The sequence below is a fragment of the Malaclemys terrapin genome, chromosome 7 (genome assembly GCF_027887155.1).
Source record: "Malaclemys terrapin pileata isolate rMalTer1 chromosome 7, rMalTer1.hap1, whole genome shotgun sequence".
Classification (NCBI taxonomy): domain Eukaryota; kingdom Metazoa; phylum Chordata; order Testudines; family Emydidae; genus Malaclemys; species Malaclemys terrapin.
Window position 1 is genome coordinate 24,560,980 of NC_071511.1, and position 16,407 is coordinate 24,577,386.

The 16,407-nt window shown below is 35.7% G+C and overlaps 1 protein-coding gene across 24 annotated transcripts in view; it reads right to left on the reverse strand.

Moving 5' to 3' along the window:
- The window catches only part of SLMAP (sarcolemma associated protein), a 152,478-nt gene that overhangs the window by 23,866 nt on the left and 112,205 nt on the right, over positions 1-16,407 (reverse strand). For 16 of the 24 annotated variants that reach the window (XM_054036255.1, XM_054036249.1, XM_054036246.1 and 13 more), the window contains 3 exons: positions 11,863-11,919; positions 7,532-7,612; positions 7,201-7,260 (listed from right to left, as the gene is read on the reverse strand). In XM_054036255.1, coding sequence (XP_053892230.1) covers positions 7,201-7,260; positions 7,532-7,612; positions 11,863-11,919 — 198 coding nt within the window. Of the gene's footprint in view, positions 1-7,200; positions 7,261-7,531; positions 7,613-11,862; positions 11,920-14,719; positions 14,804-16,407 lie in introns of all 24 variants that reach the window. The other 8 variants (XM_054036230.1, XM_054036239.1, XM_054036233.1 and 5 more) reach the window with 2 other exon arrangements.

Consider the following 16,407-nt stretch of genomic DNA (forward strand, 5'->3'; position numbering starts at 1 on the left):
TAGCTCAAATAATGGTAAGTATATGAATTACAATACATAAAACTTTTCAAATCTGTTCTTCCCCATCTCAAAGTTTTTGTATTATTTATAAAATTGCACAAACAAAAGACCTCAGGGAATAAAAAGAAATCATCTGTGCCAATGGACTAGAAATATTCATATTTGTCTGAAATAAATACAAAATAATTTTTCAACTTAAATTTACTGAATACTCAAATAGCAGAAAGGAGAAACATAATATAATGTTTAAAAACCTTAACTAATAACAGCATATCATTCCCATTGTCTATTAATAACTGAGTACCAGTAGTATGACTTGGCAGACTAGAGGAGAAAGAAACAGTTCTAGCTCCAAAGAATTTTCAATCTTATGATGTGATCCTTGAAACTCTTACGTATTTAACATTTCTCATGTAAGTGTTATTCACGTAAGGGTTTGTAGAATCAGGCCCTTATAGGGAAACAGACTACATATATTACATCAATGGAAGGTAGAAACTTCAAGGAATTCAAGTCAATTGTCTGGTTGCAGAAAAATAGGGAGAACAAGACAGTCCAGCTATCAGACATGAGAAACAAAAGAAGCATGTATTACATAGCTTATGGTTAATAAACTGACAGTCCCAAAATCCATACAGAACTAAAATTAATTTATATTGTGCAAAAGAAAAACCCTAGTCAAGACGCAGAGATACTTTTGCTGGAGAGTCCAGACAAACTACTAATGATTGTTCATTATTAAGTTTTACTTTTGCTATATATTGTTTATACTTGTTTGTTTATTTATTTAGCTTTATATTAGATGAAGGAAATAACTGTTCTAGTTAGTTCCTTGTCTCAATTATTTTTCTTAAATAAGCTAGTTATTTCACCATACCACCACAAAGCACTTATCATATCACATCTCTCCAGAAAAATATCTTGTGCTTGTCTTATTCGTGCAGTAATAAACTCCATGTCTTGGACCTCTTGCAATTTCTTTAAGCACATATTAATGGATTTTCCCCTTGAACGCCAAAGTAGCGTTATACATTTCCATGCTGTGGTAGTTAACATCCTGAACATGGATCTTTCTTTGTGGCTGACCACTGTTGCAGGTGTCTCCCCTAAAATATAACAAATTGGATTTTTGTCAAACTGAATATTAATATATATTTCATGTTGCGTGTGTCCACAAGTTTGTGTCTTATTATATCCCCAAATATAGGAAAGGTGTCCATTACAACATCTCCAGCAGAGAGGAGAAATGTAACAGAATAGCTTTTTGATCATTACAAGGGTATAAAAATTAAGTCCTACAATTAATTTCCACAGCAATCGCCTTGTGGATGGGAAAGTAATGATGCCAGCTTCTTTAAAAAACACAATTTTAGCGTTTAGATTTTTACATACTGGGATTATAAAAAAGGACAAAATAGGAAAACTGAAAAAATTGAACAAAATATTTTCTTCTATGGTCAACCAGAGTTTCTAACCACAGTTTTTCTTTATTACAGAGGCATCGTTCTCAGTCTCCCAGATATAAATGCTTGTGTAGTTGGACATTTTGTCCCACCTAGATTGTCAACCTTTTCATTCACGTACTGGAAACAAGTTGTGTTCAAGTCAGGTATGGTAAAGAAGTAGTGCCCCACCCACAGATAGAGTAGAAATCTCAGCTAAGATCTCTGGTGGACAGCTTCTCTCCCATCAACTGTAGATTCCATTTAACAGTAACACTGTTCCTTAGGAGCTGGAAAACTATTCAAGTTATCAGACAGGCCCACAGAGTGGGAGAAGGCAATAGCCATACTTTTGTTTTTTTTCCCCTCTCCCCCACCCTCCTCAGACCAAACGGATATTTATTTATACAAAATGGAACAACTCAAACAGGAGAGATTGATCCTGAGCAGAGGCTTGAACTCAGATCTCTTTCCTGTTTGAGCTGTTCCACTTTGTATAAATAAATATTAATTGGGTCAGAGAGAGAGAGAGAAATCGACTCTACAGCCCAGTGACTAGGGGCACTCACCTGGAACGTGGAACACCTGGGTTCAAGTAACTGCTCCAAATCAGGTAGAACAGGACTTGAGCCTGACTCTCCCACATTCCAAATGACTGCCCTAGTTTCCAGGCTCTTCAGGGGGCCAGTTGCTCTTATTTTGACCAGAAATTCCATCCAGAACCTGAGAAACCTCTCGTGACATAGTTTCCTTGAGCCCAGTACGTCTCAAACAGTTCCAATTTTTATGAATCAATATTTTCCAACAAAGAAAATTTTATCAAAAAGTTATCAACCAGCTCTACATAGTAGTCAAAGATTACTGAACTGTGTGGCAGTTAGTTTGTAAATGTATAATTTTGCAAATTGTTCTTCAGAACAACCTTAATCAGAATTGGAACACACAGTCTACTTGCTCTTTCCCTTGCTTGTTGCAATTTTGCATGCAATTCTAATACGACTGGGCTTAATGTTTTGGCCATTCTAGCTTTAATTAAGGGTTTCCATTAAAATTTGTGGAATGTATATTTCCAAATCTAGAATAGCACAAGATATTTTCTAAAGTCTAAACGGGACTAGAGTATCCCAAAATAAATATTGTACAATTTTCCCTCTAATTGCCACACAAAGATTTGCAGAAGGAATTCATGTAAACTTATCAGTGATATGAGAGTTATAAACAGTCTTCAAATACTGTTTAGCGGTAAACTACTTCAATCTTTAAGAGTTAATCTTTCAAGTGGGAAGAAAGTGAAAGGAAAAAAAATATTTTAGAATATTTATCTAGACTTAAGTTTCTTCATCAAAACAATATTTCTTGATCTCACAAATAGTTGTGACCTATAACAGAATTAATAAGGCAAAGATAAAAATAGGACAAACCCTCCTCCCAAAAGCAGACACTGACACAAAGTGAAGTGTGATAGGGAAAGAAAGGGCATCAAATTTTCTAATTTATATAGACACATCTCTTTGAGAGTGGCAAGGATGAGAGTTCTGAAAAGTGAGAAATAAGCAGTTTTTTCCAAAACATTCCCTTAACCATTCATATATAAGCAAATCCAAAAGGAAGTATAAATCACCATCATAGGTGTAGAAGGCATTCAACTTCCAAAACATCTAGAGGAAGAAGACAAACTACACTCCTAAGTATTAGAAAGCCTTCAATTGATACCATGCAGGCTAACTTGCTATATACTGAAACCAGAAAAAGGTGCAAAGGGCAACATTCAAAATAGCTTCAAGACAAGTGCCTGAGATTATCTGTATCTAAAATAATCAGAACGCCAGGGGCACAGAAGTTAGTGCTGGCTCCAATATATCTGCCAACCCTTAAAGCTTGTGCCTCACATCAAAGTATCAGTGCACTGAAAGAATAAGTTAATCACTCCCTTAAATATCAAGGACGACTTCTATTTTTGTCTCCATGGATAGTGTTAGAACTGCTGTGTAAAAGTTAGTATAAGTTGTTCCCCCCACCAATCTGGTTCAAAGCAAGAAGTCTGAACATGGATATTCTTCTTAAGGCCATGAGCCATGTCACAAACATGAGGCATATCCTATGATGGTCTGTGAGGGACAACTTGTGGAAACATTTTCCACACAACTGAAATTATCTTTCTAATGTCAGAATCTGCCATCAAATAAATTGTAAGGCCCTAGAAGATCAGTACAGGAAAAATAAAACCCAGATCAGACCAACACTTCCAAATCTGAGGTCAGGCAGGAAAAAAAAGGCACCAAGAGAACTCCACCTATGTGGTTGTCTTTACAGAAGTGGTCTTACTGTACATATATAAACAAAGAATCCTGGCTAGGCCCTGCCTTTTAGTTGTCCCATATCCATGTGCATCCATAAGAGTCAGAATCTGTGGAAGCAATTTCATGAAGTAAGACATTTGCACAGCTCTCATATCTGAGGCATCTAGCTCTTCCAGGGCTCTTGAAGAACCCTATCTAATAGCAAGCCTCCCTTTGGGGAAAAACATTGTTCTACTGAAATCAAATAAATTAGATTAAACACGTAAGTTTTTGTCAAATTCCTGAAACACTGAGTATGCAAACTGTATTAAGTAACAACTGAATGCATCATTTGTAATCTAAAGAAACATTAGGAAGTTGATGATAAGCACTATCAGTGCTAGCTGCCTTGATTGTTTCCTGGTGCTGTATTTGTTGGACACAAACACCTATTTTTAATTCTTCAACTTTTCTTTGTAATTATCAGCTACTGAGAGACTTAGCCTGTCTTTAAAAGGCAAATTTCAAGAAACCTTTATTAGTGGCTGATAAATACATTACCTCATCAACAAAACAAAGTCTGGCAAATGCACAAAGTATTATGGATTTTTTTTCCCCACACTTCGGCTTATATAAAGTAGAAACAGTGTTAATAAATTTGAAGTTTAATGATAGAAAACACACATGGAAGAAACAGAAGCAAAATGAAACGTATCACCATCCTCTTGTTCCATGAATTACAGTAACTTCCTAAGTTGCTTTCTACATTCCAGTAAATAATTGAACAAACTGAAACACTAGTTTTCCATCTGACACTTCTGCATTTCCCTAGAAGCCCCAGGAACAGCTTCTAGTTCAGAAAGACGTTTGTCTTCCCATGGCTCTACTAATGCATAGCTAAGCCAACTGAGTCCTACTCTAACAAGTAAGACCCTCTTTAGTAGGGAGGGAAGCAAGATGCCTAATGCAGGATTCTGTAAAGTTTGTTGAATAAAATTGCTGGCTTACAGGCTGTGTGTGAAATTATTGCAATAGAAGTTAATGATTTATTGCTGAAGATCTTTAAAAGATATTTCATAATAATGGACTGTAAGGAGCAATAAACAATTTCAGCATGCAAATGAATGAGGTTGGTCAACTTCAAAAGTAATTTCCTGAATGTGTAATTCAACAGCAGTATTATTTCTCTTGTATGGCAAGACAAAATACTAAAATGTAAAAAACGAAATTACTTTCCTGCTGGAAATAATTTGGAAGTTCAGTACTGATGACTACTTGGATTTTCAATTGTGGAAAGGTTGTAGCACATATAAATAATTCACAGGTGTGAATAATTATACCTGCTTGAAGGAGTGGCTTACGTAAAGTAATGTGACTGATTTGGGATCTCTAGTTTTAGTGCTGTTTGAGAAAACTAATGTTTGATTTTGCTGGGATCTGATTGGCCAAAATCTTCTCTTCTCATATGACATAAGCAGATATAGGGTAGCTAAAGCATTCATGAATAAATCAACAGGAACCCACTTGCATATTATAGGAAAGGGAACTAGATGGTCTGTCAGCTCTTTTCCACCATTACTTTTTTTCCCCACCAAAAACATGATTAAAATCATGTTGACTTCCAGAATTGCTCTTAAAAAAATAAACTGTTTTAGAATGGTAAAAGTAATACTTCTGTAATAAGGTATTTTTTGCCTACAGTACAGCATACATATCTTACAAGGCAGACAAACTGATTTTTAAATAAGTGAATTATTTCGTAGTCTGATACCCTGTTTTACAAATTTCATCCTTGAACTCATTTACATAGTTGAATTATAATACTTCAACCTTAAGACAAAATTTAATACATTAAATACAGAGGGATTAATGAATTATATGGCAACATTAGAAATCAGTTCCTGGTTGAAATAAATAAATAAATAAATAAATAAATAAATAAATAAATTTGAAATGTGGGTGAACAGGGATTTGCTATTGTACTACATGACATATTGCAAATTATTTCTTGGCTTTCTGTCCTGCATAAGAAGAACTGCAGACAAACACACATTCTGAAGTATACACACATATTTTGTACTTCAAGGTTTGTCTACTTCAACAACATATTATGATAAAATTCACAACCAGTAATATTCAAATAGCTTTTCTTCGAAAGAGGCAACACATTCCACATATTGAAATTTACTACTAAAAATATTAAAGTAATTATGTTAACTTATGGAACATGACAGTATTAAACTTTATCTATTGGCAGATTAAGTCAGTACATACATCTACGTTCCCATTAATGGCATTAATTACAGTTACCAAACCAAACTTATTGATATGTCCTCGACTTTTCAAACACTTGAATTCTTAAACTGTTTCACCAGACTCTAATCTGCCAAAATAAGCTATACTCCATGTATTTTTGTTGGTTAGCTATATCACTGAACATTTTGTAATTGCTCTGAAGTACTTCAGATATAAAAATCTCATCTTTTCCAGTAAAAATTTGGGAAAATATATACAACCGAGGAAGTGATCTTATGTTAGCCTTTCAGGTTTCTGTATGGTTTCCAAGTTTTTTGAGCAAACAAAAAGTTAGTAGTGTTCCTTTCATTTGTAACCCAACATAAGAACTGTGTCATTGCTGACCATAAAAGAAAAAAGTCAATAATTATAGAAGTGAAGCAAAAGTTTACCTTTCAACATGCTAAATATAATGGTATATTAATATTTTATCACTTGTATTTAATCTATTTTTCATGTGATCAATTTGAAAAAATTAATTTGCTGAACATGGCAAGTTTCCAGTTAAACAGTAGATACAATTTTAGGTCTGACTGCAGTATGAAGGTCTCCTACAGAAGAATCTGATTTTCTAATTTCAATGTCCAAAGCTAATATATCCAACATAGGCTGTTTTGTTTAGCAAAACCTGAAAAATCTAACATACCATCTATGATAAACCATAAATACATTCATAATTGAAGATTTAACAGTTCTTTAAATATAAATAATACCAAATTACAAACTAAGGAGTCTTTTTCATCACTGATGGAAACAATTTACACAGATAGCAGCCATTTTAAGCATTATTGGGTAACAATGACCAGAAGAGATACACTGATTAACAACCGAGAAACAGAACATGAAGAGAAACTATTATTTTCTTGACTTGTGCTTTAAGTTACACATGAAGATTTATTTTAGCAGCACTGGTGTGAACTGGGGGAAAAAAAAAAAAGAGTACTCTAATTTTAAATTGTCACTTATCTCTACACTAACACTTGGCTACATTATTTAATTTCAGATGAATGAATCACGATTTCTTTTCAAACATACTTCCTTAATAAAGTAATTTAAATATTTAAACTTGAGCACTTCTCACTTAGCTACAAATATTCATCCTAGAATAAAACACGCATGTATTATTCAGAATTTGCATCTGTCACACTACATCTTAAAGTTAAAAAATATGTACATTTGTTTACCTTTTAAAAGAGATACTTTAGCAATAGGGTCATTTAGCTCTTGTTCATCCATTTGGGCATCTAAAACAAAAAAGTTAAATTGCTTTAAAACAGTGGGTAGACTAGAGTCAAGTTCTACAAACAGATTCTACAAACAGATCAGAGAAATCTTTACTGTCCTCACTCTCCCCCATCCCCAACCTGGTTACAAGGTAGCAAAATACTATATCTCATGTTGTTCTTTAATTACACTTTATTTGGCTGAGCTAAATATGTTCTAGATTCTAATAGCAAACCTTAACATACTTACGAACACCAAAGCCATTTTGCATAAATATACACCCAAATTTACCTGTAGTGTCGTCACTGCTTTTCTCCTTGCTTGGACTAAGAGTATCTGACAAATCAGATTCTTTTGCTCTTGCTTGGTTTTCTGTAAGAGACAAGGAGAACCTCAATTAAAATGTGTGTGTGTTTCCTATGGCTTTTCCTCCCCCCTTCGTATAAATTCTAGATCTACTGCTAGATGCTGCTTAAAGTGCAGAACTGAAGAGAACTGTTACACTTGTGCTTTAATAAAAGCCAGTGTTTTTCTTGAGTCTTTAAAATCCCACTCCAAAATGAATTAAATGGCCGTAGGATCAAATATTTAATGTTACAGTCTAACATGAGATGGTAACTGCCTCATAGATAGCTTCGGCTTTTGTTTAAAGCTGTACTCTTGCCAGTTGGAACCCAGTGTAAAAGCTGGTTGTTTTGTTCAGTCTTTCCGGGAACAAATCAGAAAAAACAGCAGCAACATTTCCAGAACAATACAGATATTGTATCATGATGGAAAGAAAATGCTGCTGAGGACAAAACTTGATTTTGCAGTGTTTTGAATAAGTAAAACAACAGCAATAGATGCCTAGGTGCATTGTGTTGTAATATAAATTTGAAATGAACTATGAATAAAGATTAATCTTAGTAACGTAAATCATCAGTATTTTAACTAGTTTTTTAAAAATAGTTTTAAGTTTAGGTTATGTTACTAGGAAATGGTCTACATGCTTGCACAAAAGCACCTCTGAAAGGGCTTATGGATCATCAGCCTTCTATATTCTGTCCACTAGATAGTTATGTGAAGTTTAGTGGAACCCTGAAAGCAGTTTTTTGGCTAGGTCTAGAGGCCTCACAAGGAGAAAAAATGGGAAGGGAAGTGGACTTCATTATACTAATTCATCCTTTTCCCATGCAACAGTCCGCTTGACTCAACAAGACCAAAGACTCACTTTATGTGCCTGTAATAGCTTAATTTTATTTCTGAACTTCAATTTAGCTCAGATGGATGCACACAGACACAATGGCGGTGAACCAAAAGACAAGAATATGAATCATGCCCTCATCATCAAGGCTTGAGGACACATATAATAAAGTATTCTTGGCTCATTGCACTCTGGCTTGTTCGGATAGCACTGTTGTCTACCCACAAATTGGTGGACCCTTCTCCTTGGGCACAAGTGCCAGGTAATGGGGAATTTAGATAGATAGCTATTATAATGCTCCCAGTATAGAGTCTTTCCTTCCATATCAGCATGAAGCACTGTCATCACAAATCCTGTCTTCACCTGCTGATATTTAATGTACATGCCAAAAAAAATAAAATAAATAAAAAATAAAAGCATCTGGCAGAAGAGGGAAGAAAGGACATGCAGTTATAGACAAATAAGTGCATGGGAAACCTATCAGAATTGGTATATCAAATTATGTAAAAGAAAGTTATCAGACATTGTGAAATTGCTATTTCTTGTCAGACAATGACTCCGTGGAACTGAAAAGCAAAAACAAATTCAACAGAAACTAATGCCCTTGTTCTGGGAAACAGACAAGCAGTCAAAGGGTAAGACACAGATAGATGAACAGAATACACTTTTCCCTTTCATACAGGACAAGGATAAAAAGATTGTACCAGGTCATTATGTCAGAGGAACATCCAGATGCGTGAGTCACAACAGAAGGTAAACAACAAACAAGGTACCTCATTTTTGTTAGTCAAGAAAGAAGGTGGTAGCCATCAACATATGCCTTCCCCTAAGACTAATGGTTCATGAGTTCTGGCAGCTATTTCCTTGCTCTGCTTCACACTTACCATGGACAAGTTGCTTAACCTCAGCATCTAACTTTCCCTGTCTGTAAAGTGAGAGAAGTACTTCCCTGCCTTACAGGGATAAGAGGTTTCATTCAGTAATGTTTTTAAAGCACTTTATGGTACTTTATGGCACATTGTAACTACCAAATAATGCACTTGCATCTGAAGAAGTGAGTTTCTTACCCACGAAAGCTTATGCTCCCAATACTTCTGTTAGTCTCAAAGGCGCCACAAGACCCTCTGTTGCTTTTTACAGATTCAGACTAACACGGCTACCCCTCTGATACTTGATACCAAATAATTATAATCAAGTCCATAAAATTGCCTTTGGAGCTCTGACAAGCATTAACCAAAATAACATATTTGCTTTAAAACCTAGGTGGCTAGACTAGCACTGTCAAATTTAGGCTCTAAAAGTTTCTCCTATGTTGTTTATGTCAGTGGCTATTCCAGAAATGTTAAGATGTGCAAGTTTTACATCAGGTGACTCCATTTCCATATATATGCATATAAGGAAGTGTTAATATTTGCTCTATGCAAAACAGGATAAAAGGTACAAGTTCTAGACCCCGGATTCCATCACACACACAGTATCCATATCCAGGGTTAGACTTTACTGGATCTTAGGAGACACCATGCGCAGGCTCTGCATCTGAAATGGCAGAAGTCAAAGTGACTAACAACTTGCCTAGATGGTGAATTATTGCGCAACAAGCCAGGATGTGAATCTACCACACACCAGATTGCTGCTCAGTAACTCAGTGAAAGTCCTGGAGTGTGAATTAGCATACTGCAGCTTGAAAACACAGAATGCTCAACTGCTCCAGGACTTCCACTGCACGTCCACGCAGCAAATTACTGAGTGGCAAGCTGGTATGCTACAGAGTCACACCCTGGCTCATCTACATGATGAGTTACTGTGTGGCAAGCCCCAAGTAGCTTGGTAGGTTGAGGAACTAGATTTCTATTCTGGAAACCAGAATTCAACAAGTACAAATGACTTTGGTGGCCTCATCCTACTTTCTTATGGACATTTGCCTGTGTCTAATGCCACAATGTTCAGGTAGTTTTTTGGTCATCCTTGGTTAAGAAGCCAAACAAATATTAAAAATAATAGGGGTATTTTCAGGAGGAGCAGTGGCAGACTTAAGGACAGAAATTAATTCAGTAGTCCGATTCTGATCTCAATTACTCAGAGTTTACCCCAATGTAACTGCAATCAAAATCTGGCCAGTAGCTAACTGTACAACTATTTAGTGTAGTCCCCTACTTTCATGAATACTAATCTCACTTTTTCAAAATCTGCAGGTATTGCATTTTAATGAAAAATTTGTCTAATTTTTCTATACCACAATTTGGTAACACAAAGCTCTTTCCTGGGATTTTTCTTTCATTTCAATCTTTTCACACTTTCAATAGTGAAAGTGAGTTACTTTAATGCATGAGATAATAAAATAAAAACTATTTTAAAATTTGTTGACACCATACTTATTACAGTATTAATAAACACTAAAAATAGCTCATCATTTTGCAAGATAATACTGGCATGCAAGTGTTAAATTACAGTTAGGCTTATTGTATGCATTCTTTTGCCAAACATGGCATGTTGTCTGGAGTTTATACAAGCTTGGTAACAAGCTAAAATGGAGTTGCACAGAGAAGATGAAGTAATTCTAAAAACAAAGCTGGAATCCGTAATGACCAAAATATGTTTAAATGTAACACTATCTATGCTGATAGATGGGCAGAAATCAATACTCTGATATATTAAGAAACATTCATGGAAAGGATGAAAAAATTGTTAAATGTCAGCACTTTACCACTATATCCACTGAACAAACAAAATATTAAAATGTTAATATTGTGCTCCATGTGGGGGACTATCATAAATTACTAACATCTGTAGCATTCCTGATTTTGGCTCTGCAACATGAGCTCATTAATATTCAGGAACTTAAGTTGCCCATAAATAAATATTTGTATTTTAGTTTTCCTTATAAAAAGATCATGAAACAAGAAAGTGACAAACTTTAAAGGGTCGCACATTTATGTTTTATCTTTAAAAAAGCAGGTTTATAAGATTAGGGTTCATTTTAACACTGTTTGGCTATTTCTAGATTATTTACAAAAACCCCACACCTTTTCCCTCTTAGCTATTAACTAAGACTAACTAATATTTTCTGGTTCTGCTCAGTGAAAAAAACTCAGTCTGAAATTTATTTAGTAGTGAGAGATTTTAAACAAGCTTGCAAAAAATTCCTTTTTAAAAAACCTTTGGATGAGAAATACACAGGTGAGAAGTCAGTGAAGACCAGTCCTCCACACGCCCTCATCCCTCAAAATAGTTTCCTTATGATTTCCCCCATAAAATAGTTATATAGTGATGTATCAATGGACACTAACTATATTTACTCTCTTTGTGGGCTTGTTAAAAAATTACCTTATATTTAACAAAAAAATTACTAAGTTATTGGTTTAAATCAGAAACTTTTATTTTAAACACACCCACTAATAAAACATGTTTCAAAAAGAGTTATATAAATCAGAAATCTAACCTCTCAAAAGCTTTGTTTCTTCCACTTTGGTTAGATGTCCTTCGTCTATGAACTTGTCTGCCAAACAAAATAAACGTTACTATCCAAGTCCAAATTCAGCAAGCATTTCCCTGTGCACGTCTATGTCATCCACATTCCATGACCAAATTTAAAGAGGACGGTATTACTCCATACCCCTGCTTAAACAAAAATTTGATTCTGGCATGGGAAATTAAGCAGATTATTATCCAGTTAACTATAACTTTGCTATAATGCAAAGCATAATGAATACAGCAGAAATTATGTTAAGTATTTTACTATTTAATAATATCCATTCTTAAATACTTCAGCTAATTAATAAAGGATTAATTTTACTTTGTAAAGTTATTCTAAAGGTTTTTTTATATACGACTGAAAAGTCAAACTGAGAACAATTAGCATTTACCAGCTTCTTAGAAAAACTAGATTTATCAGAAAGTGGAGTTTCTGAATTTAGAGCCTCCCCAGATCTCCACTTCTAGTTCTGTGACCAGGTGCCCACATAGATGGCCATGAGAAAAGCCATTTTACACAAAAAGAAGAGTGGGATGATAAGCATGTATTCAAATGGGCTTGGACAGCGGGCATTTATCACAAGGTTTTGCCTCCAAGGGTAACAGACTTAGCAGTGAGGCATAAATAAGAAAGTGCCTTAGGTAACCTGTTATGGAAGACCCCAATGGGAACTGTCCTCGCTTTCCCAAAAATTAAGGATATCTTAATACAGTGATGGGCAGTAAAAAAAAGGCACAATTAATATGAGAGATGCTAATAGCAAGGTCCCTAACCAATTTAAGGAATCTTCAGCTCTTCTCCCCTTTCTCATTACAGGAAGATCTGCTTGTGTTTTTTTTTTTTTTTTTTAAGCAGGAAAGATATAGTTTTTTGCCTTTGTTTTAAAGTGGGAGCAATAGTTGTAGTGATTGTTCTGAACATAGTAAAAATGCTTAATCAAAAAGATGGGCACCCAAAGTCTGAGGTAATCCTGCTCCAGATATGAAGCAACAGTAAAATGCCTCCCCAGTGCTGAACATGCTACGGAGAGAAGAGTGGTTAGAGTTGGTTACCTTTAGTTTTTCTCTGGCTGTAAGAAGCTTTGGATTTAAATCCCTGCCTGCAAAAGCAATGCTGAAGTTTGTTCTTGGTCTGTACTTTCACTAAAAATTGCCTCATGAAAAAGATGGATGAGGAATAAAGTAAAACATGCATCTCCTGTACAAAGCCAGAGTGGGGAGGTAGTTTTTTTTCTCCAAGACCTTCTCAAGATTAAGTCCCCAGTATGCCTCTGAACATAAAGGGAGAGTAAAGAGAAAGATTGGAGGAGCTAGCCACACCCTAGAACAGACTACGGTCTTCAAGCTAGGCTGCAAGTAGCCAAGATATTGCCCCCTAACAGGATGGAATCTTGAGCCACATTGTTGAGTACATTCACAGTGAGGAAGTGCTTTGAGAGGTTGCTGAAGCACAGGATAGTCACCCTATTCACAACTGGTTTCCTCCCCCATCAATCATTCAGACCGAGCTACAGCAGTTGTATGAAGCCATGGTGGGTGGAGTGTGTGTGTGTGTAATAATAATATAATATATGGAGATATACCTATCTCATAGAACTGGAAGGGACCAAGTACTGATTTTGCCCCAGATAGCTAAGTGGCCCCCTCAAGGATTGAACTCACAACCCTGGGTTTATCAGGCCAATGCTCAAACCACTGAGCTACCCCTCCCCCCCAGGGAAGGGCGAGGGCGAGCGCACAATGGATCCCCTGCCCGAAGCATTTTCAACCCTTCTTTCCTAGCTTTTTGGCGGGGGGGGGGGGGGGCAAGAGGAAAGGAGGAGCAGGGCAGAAAAGAGAAAAGCGTCCTTTGTCTTGCCTTGTTCCATGTAGTTACAGAAATCTACTGAGGTCAAGAAAAAAAGACTGGATTTCACATATATACCAGCCACAGTTTCGTCTAGCAAGACAAAAAAAAAAACAAAAAAAAAAAACAGCTGGGGAAGTCTGCCTGCACCCCTGGAGAAGGAGCTGAACATAAGAATCCTGCATCCACATTAGCTACCCACCTGCCTGATTTATAGATGAGAATGACTCCATTCATAATGGTGGCAGCCACATCATAAAACAATTAGTTAGAATGGGTGTGTAACTAGTTTATGGCAGCAAAATGTGTTGCAGATTTTGGACTCTGCACAAATCCATGCATGGTCAAAACAAAAAGCAGTCTACAATTAATGTAAAAAAAGAAATCTGTCTTTTTTGACCTTGGGCTATTTTCCTGGCCAACTCAAATTGCTTTCAGCAGTATATTTTCTACATGTTTTTTATTAAGAATTCTGATGAAAAAAATAATTTTTAACGTTTTCTTCACCACAATGATTCATATTGTGTTCATGTGTGTGGAGACAGTTTATGAGTTTAATACAAGCTTTGCAGACCACAATTTGATTTTTGGCATAACTTCTTCAGTAAACCCACCATCATACATGAATACAACTGATTGATTAAAAGCTGCTATTGATGTTTTCCATTTTTATACTGTACAACAGTTTAACAACAGTATGCAAGATGCCATGAAGTATCAACAAAGTTCAAAGTAAATGGAAAAGTTTGCTTTGACTTGGCCATATTTATATATAGTAATAAATACACAGGACTTGGTGATATATGTAGAAGTTTTTGAGACCCTGCAAGCCAACTTTGGAATGTGGCAACATAGTTTTGAGCAGGCTGGACTTAGAGTGAATATTGGTAAAATCGAGGCTATGACAAGTGGGGGAGCAGGACTCACTATAAAGGACATCACAGACAGACAGCTTAGAAGAGTGAAAGAATTTAAATACCTGGGATCAATGGTTGGTGCCAATGGTGCCATCCTGCGATATGCCCAGCATTTTGGTGCAAATGGAGGGAACTGACTCCAGTTCCTTGTGACAAGAAGATGCCAATAATGTTAAAAGGTACAGTGTATAAAACTAATTTGAGCCATTCTAATATACGGGACAGTGACTAGGCCAGCCATTAGAAAAGATTTCAGTATGCTCTCCACTACAGAAATGAAGATGTTGAGATGGACAAATGGTAGGACATTCCATGATGGGAAACAAAATTAGGTTGTTAAGGGCCTAATGCAGGGATTGCTCCAATTGAAGATAAGTTGAGGAAAACGAGGCTATGCTGGTTTGAGCATATCCAGTGGAGAGCTGAGAGCTATACTGGTATGATTGCTCTTGCAATGGTTGTGGATGGAAGATGACCAAGGGGGAAAACAAAGTCTTGATACATGGACTGGATATTAGTGGACCTCAGAGAGACCAATCTGTATAACAGCCTGGAATACAATCATGAGTTTTGGAAGAAGTCTATAAAAGCTGCAACTCCAAATAAGGAAGTGGCAAGAAAGAAAGCAAAGAAAAACATAGGACCAAATTCTGCCATCTTTACTTAAGATTAGTACCTTATTCAACAATTTTGCAGTAAGTTACTACTCAACATGAGTAAGGCTAGCAGACACTGGATTTGTTAGAGAATTTGAAGTACTCCTTTCTGTATATTTTTGAGAAATTTGTTTTAGAGTGTGGCTTACAAAGTAAACTATTTGAATAAACACAGAGATATCCATATTTTTGGCTGAACATGTTTATGCATTTGTTAAAGTTTTTGATTACCATACCAGAATTTATATTCTCCAGTGACGCTCCTCAAGAAGCTGGCACACTAGTACAGTATACTAGTTTATTGTAAGAATTATTTACTGAGACTGTACTTCAGAGGTAAAGTGCAAATAATTATTTTAGAGTTAGATTGCACTTTTGTTTGCTTCTTTATGATGAATGAATGTGGTGTGAAAGGTTTTGGGGTGCTTTTTATGGTTTTCTGCTTGTTTTTCTACCCTAGAATTACCCTTTGTCTTTTTAAGTTATATTTTAATATCTTTGGGACAGGGACTGTCTTATTATTATTTGTATTACTGTAATAATCTTACCTAATCATGGACCAGGACCCCATTGTGTGAGGCACTGTGTGTTCATACAGCATATAGCACAATAGTGCCCTGTAATTATTACTACTATTACAGTAATAATAATGGTAAGTCTTCTTTTGCTCAGAACAGTTCAGGTGCATCAGCTCACAATAAACATGTTGGATCTTTAACAAGAACACCTTTTATCCAAAGTGTCAGTGTCTGAAGTTACATAGGAGTTAAAAAATAATTATCCTGCATGTTTGAAGTCTGGCTAAAAACCCTTTCCCCTCTTAATTGCTCACAAGTAACTCTTAAAGCATCATCATTTTATCAATACTCAGTCAAAGCATTAGAGAGTCTTCCAGGGTAGACAAAACTTTAAGCCCATTTAATAAATTAGAAAGAAGCAAAAGGACATAAGCCCAATCTTCCCCTTTTCAGGTCACCTTTAATATGTCCCATATGTTATTTATGAAAATATTAGAAATAACCATTAAAAATAATTAAAAGAAATTTCCACTTTTAAAAATAAAAAACTTGCTTAAAAGTTTAAGGGAAGAGTTA